This window comes from Cyprinodon variegatus, unplaced genomic scaffold (genome assembly GCF_000732505.1).
Source record: "Cyprinodon variegatus isolate N-32 unplaced genomic scaffold, C_variegatus-1.0 Scaffold1500, whole genome shotgun sequence".
In the NCBI taxonomy this organism is placed as follows: Eukaryota; Metazoa; Chordata; class Actinopteri; order Cyprinodontiformes; family Cyprinodontidae; genus Cyprinodon; species Cyprinodon variegatus.
The window spans coordinates 111,573-115,900 of record NW_015151953.1 but is presented as its reverse complement, the minus strand read 5'-3'; the positions used below and the strand labels follow the sequence as shown (position 1 = coordinate 115,900).

Genomic DNA, 4,328 nt, shown 5'->3' with positions numbered 1-4,328 from the left:
CATTACAATTTGTATTTTTCCCAAGCACACAACAGTTTAAAGCAAAGTTTAGTTTGAAAAGAATGTGCAGGAAGGATTGAAAGGCATGTTAACAAGGTAATGTAGGCTTGAGTTCATTATCTGAGGCATGCATATACACAACAGGAATCTGTAAAATTAAAAAATACTGAATAACAAAAAACATTTAAAAAAACAAACATGTTTCATTGATATATATATATATACAAAATGAATATTAGGAAATATATTTATCAAACATTATACTGGGAAAGTAAAATTGTTTCTGGGCAAATGAAATGTGAAAGTCGGGCAAGTGGTAAAAATCCTTAACGTCAACCCCTGTTTGTTGTTTTTATTTGTGTGTATATCTTTTAGTTAACCCACATTCCACCACTGCTGCTGTCAAATGTAATTTTCACCACTGTGGGACTTTAAAGGATATTTAGATTTAATTTCAGATAAGCTTTAAAATCAAACACCACCTACATATAATTTTTCTGTGTAAAGAAAATATACTGATTGAACAGATTTTGTGGCATATTAAAAAATATTAGTTTTCACTATGATTTTAATTCTGTTTGAAATCTAAAAATCCCATTTCCTGGTCTGAATCAGAACATTTACCGCAGAGATTAGTATAATTCCTTGGAATATCTGCTCAGCCAGCTTCTGGCCCTTATAATCCTGCAAAAGATGAAGGGAGAGAAGATGTGTTAGCAATGAATGCAGCATCCATTACAGTCCGTTAGCAGAGATGTTAATATTCAACTGATGTTAGAGCAGCATAGTGAGAGATAGTTTATAATAACTTCAGTTTCATTATCCCAGCTCCTATCAAATTGAAAGGCTTAAAGCTCTGTCCAAAATGAAACATGACTTTAGATAGCATATGTTACTAGTTAAAGCGCCAGAAAACTAACGTCTCAATCATAAAGCAAACTATTACTAATAATGCCTCAACTTACATCTTCCAAATAAATTATCTAATTAGTTCTTACCATGTGCGTAGGAATGGACTTGAATATAGACAGCATTTTGCAACCTGAAATTAACTGCTTAAACGGAAATAACTTTGGCTCTTGCTAGCAACACCTAGCAGATCACTTCCGGTTTCAAAAGCTACGTTGAATGTTAAGGAAGGACCCATCCATTCAATACGTGTGCCTTTATTTAAAGGAACAGCGTTGTTTCTCAAACTCATATATCATGTGAACCCTCAAAGGTCTTTGAAGGCATTACAATATTCATTTAAAAGTCTACAGAGTATGTAAGTTGACTGAAAGATGCCTGTTGAAAATGTGACTTTCCTTTATTATATCTTTTACATCAAATTTATATTTTCTATGTATACTTTTTCGTAATAATCAAACTTTGCTCTCTAGACGTAATAAACCCCTCCTGTAAAGTCAGAAAGCCAATATATTTTATCTTTTTAAACAGGCATATGTTTACCACCTATAGCTGCCGTGCAGTCGCGTTAGTGGAGGAAACAAACTTGTTGATGTTGAGTTGGCAGTTTGGCTTCAATGCGAATCCGACAAGCGAGGATTTTCTCAAAAACTGCGCCTTTTAAGGAGGCATATTTAATTTCCGCGAGGAATAAACATCCAGCCGACTGTTTAGCTGTTGTCCAGTTACCACACAGCGGCTTCATAACGGTGCTCTGTGGGGGCGCCTCAACCTGGCGTGAGCATCACTTTAACCACCTCTGAATTTATTTGTCTTCTTTTCCCTTTTATCTCCATTTTTAAGGCTACGACTGCTAATGCAGCGGCTACCATGACACTAAGGAGAGGTGAGGGAAGCTTTAATCACTCATAATTTACACTAATTGAAATGATCAACGCATATTTGTATTGATCATTAACTGTAGATCACATACACGTTGTAATATATAACCCCCCAACAGCTTAGTGTTTATATTAGTAAACTATACACCCCAAAAACATTACATACAACCAAAAACATTAATTTTATTTATTATTTGCCCAGGCCAACAGAAAGTAGCACATCATTGTGAAATTAAATGGTTTACATGTAAAAATCCAGAGTTCTATTTAGCTGTTTTATTGTGTTACCCCTAAATAAATCAAGCACCTGCCTTCAGAAATCATGAACTGACTGAATAATTGACTAAATAATTAAATTATTTGATCTGACTTGCAAAGCTGGTAGACTTCGAGGTGTTATTCTGTAGCAGCATAAGGTAATGGGGTTCAAATTCTGGGGGAAATTGTTCAAATTTAGAAAAGCATGCATCCCTTTTCTTCCACTTCATAGCTCTGTTTTTATCAAACAAAGTTTGTAATGTTCAAGTTCTGTTCCTTAAACTGGATTCTCATACATCTAATAACTCACATCTCATTTGATCCACAGTAAATGTTGTAATCCTCATACTGCTGGCTGTGGCCTTCCTAATTATAGTTCAGCGAAACCTCCTGAAACTAAGCGACTTCTTACACAAGGAAAACTCAGGTAAGCCTGTGAGCTGAAGCTTTACTCAGACCCAAATAACGGCGGTTCTCATATTCAAGTGTTTCTTTTTTTGTGCTACAAAGCAAAACTTTTGTGCATGTTTGGTTTTCATCCCATCCAGATGCAGAGCAGATTCTCCCTTTCGAGGCAGAACTGTCTCCGCAAGCCAGGCTAAAGACGGGGGCGAAAGGGGAGGAGATATCTGTTCTCATCACTGCCGCAGAGGACAGGCTCGGTGGCGTGATCGCTGCCATCAACAGCGTCCATCACAACAGCAAAGCTAATGTGGCCTTCACCATTGTGACCCCGAATGACACAGTGGATCATCTAAAGTCAGTCCTAAATAACTCAGTAAGCACAGGAATTCTTTAGCATCCAAGTGAATTAAAATTATCCTCTTTTTTTTTTCACCAACAGGGCCTGGATGAGTAACACAAAGTTAAAAGAAGTCAAATATAAAATAGTTATTTTCCAACCAGAGCTTTTAAATGGGAAGATACCAAAAGATACTTCAATGCTGGATGCTGCAAAACCAGTAAGTTTTTGCGACAAACAATACTGCAAGTCTGTCTCCATAATGTGTATTATGGCTGTTTATGTGTTTAACATTTGGTGATATGTGTGCCTTAGTTGACCTTCGCCAGGTTCTATCTGCCTGTGTACATACCGGATGCAGAAAAGGCGATCTATCTAGACGACGACGTTGTTGTTCAAGGTAGGAATAAACCCACGATAAATCAAATCAGGTCTGCTTCACATCACGCAGCGGTTAAAGTATGTAAAGGAGATTTATGGAATGATTGTTTTGGATATCAGGAGACATTCAGGAGCTTTATGAGACCAGCCTGAAACCAGGTCATGCAGCTGCCTTCTCTGACGACTGTGACTCTGCTTCTGCTAAGGGCATCGTTCGAGGGGCTGGAAATCAGGTGCTCTAGCCTTTCAGGAGCTATTTGGGTTTTTATATCCAGATCTGATATCCAGACATTCATTATTAAATAACTAACCCTGTTTTTTTTTTGTTTTTGTTTTTTTAGATCAACTACATGGGGTTCCTGGATTTTAAAAAGGAAGCCATTAAAAAGCTGGGGATGAGGGCAAACACATGCTCCTTTAACCCTGGGGTCATTATTGCAAACCTGACAGAGTGGAAGAACCAAAACATCACCCAGCAGTTGGAGCACTGGATGGAGCTCAACTCTCAGTGAGGACTCACGCAGGCTAAACAGTAGAGCTAAATAAGGAAGCAAATATGTTCACTAATCCAACCCCTTTGTTTTCTTTTAACAGAGTCGATCTGTATAGTAGTACACTTGCAGAAAGTCTTACCACGCCTCCACTTCTCATTGTCTTTTATAAACGACACTCCTCCATCGACCCAAGGTGGCACCTGAGACACCTCGGTGAGTTTGGGTTCATTTCTGAAAGTGGTTTTTGACAGAAACAGAGATTGGCCTCTTAAAACATGGTAAAACGTATATATTTTCTGACATTATAGCGATCTGACAGTTCTTATAACTGCAGCCCAGGTTTTTGTATTTTTCAGTCCAAATATTCATTATCAGATCGGAGTCGGGACTCTGGCTGGGTCGGGGTTTTTCTGTTAACGCTGCTAAGAAAGAAAAAAAAAAAAAGGCATTCAGTGAGATGTTTACATCTGCAGCATTTTCCCCAATTATATCTTTGTTATAAAAAAATTCTTTTTTTTTTTTTTTCCCCCCACAAACATTCTTTGGGCTTCCATTGCTCAGAGCACCATCAAGCAGAGATGGGAAGTAACGAAGTACAAATACTTCGTTACTGTACTCAAGTAGATTTTTCTGATATTTTTACTTTACTTTACTACTTATTTT

The 4,328-nt window shown here is 37.5% G+C and overlaps 2 protein-coding genes across 2 annotated transcripts in view; one reads left to right on the top strand and one right to left on the bottom strand.

Annotated features, from left to right (window-relative positions):
- The window catches only part of spcs1 (signal peptidase complex subunit 1), a 3,851-nt gene extending 2,691 nt beyond the window's left edge, over positions 1–1,160 (bottom strand). The window contains exons 1-2 of the mRNA XM_015403453.1: positions 999–1,160; positions 625–684 (exon numbers count right to left, since the gene is read on the bottom strand). Of these exons, the coding sequence (XP_015258939.1) occupies positions 625–684; positions 999–1,034 (96 nt within the window). The 5' untranslated portion in view covers positions 1,035–1,160. The remainder of the gene's footprint in view (positions 1–624; positions 685–998) is intronic.
- Positions 1,161–1,467: 307 nt separating this feature from the next.
- glt8d1 (glycosyltransferase 8 domain containing 1) overlaps positions 1,468–4,328 on the top strand; it is a 4,610-nt gene continuing 1,749 nt past the window's right edge. The window contains exons 1-8 of the mRNA XM_015403449.1: positions 1,468–1,795; positions 2,377–2,475; positions 2,597–2,807; positions 2,893–3,010; positions 3,106–3,190; positions 3,292–3,404; positions 3,513–3,679; positions 3,766–3,878. Of these exons, the coding sequence (XP_015258935.1) occupies positions 1,780–1,795; positions 2,377–2,475; positions 2,597–2,807; positions 2,893–3,010; positions 3,106–3,190; positions 3,292–3,404; positions 3,513–3,679; positions 3,766–3,878 (922 nt within the window). The 5' untranslated portion in view covers positions 1,468–1,779. The remainder of the gene's footprint in view (positions 1,796–2,376; positions 2,476–2,596; positions 2,808–2,892; positions 3,011–3,105; positions 3,191–3,291; positions 3,405–3,512; positions 3,680–3,765; positions 3,879–4,328) is intronic.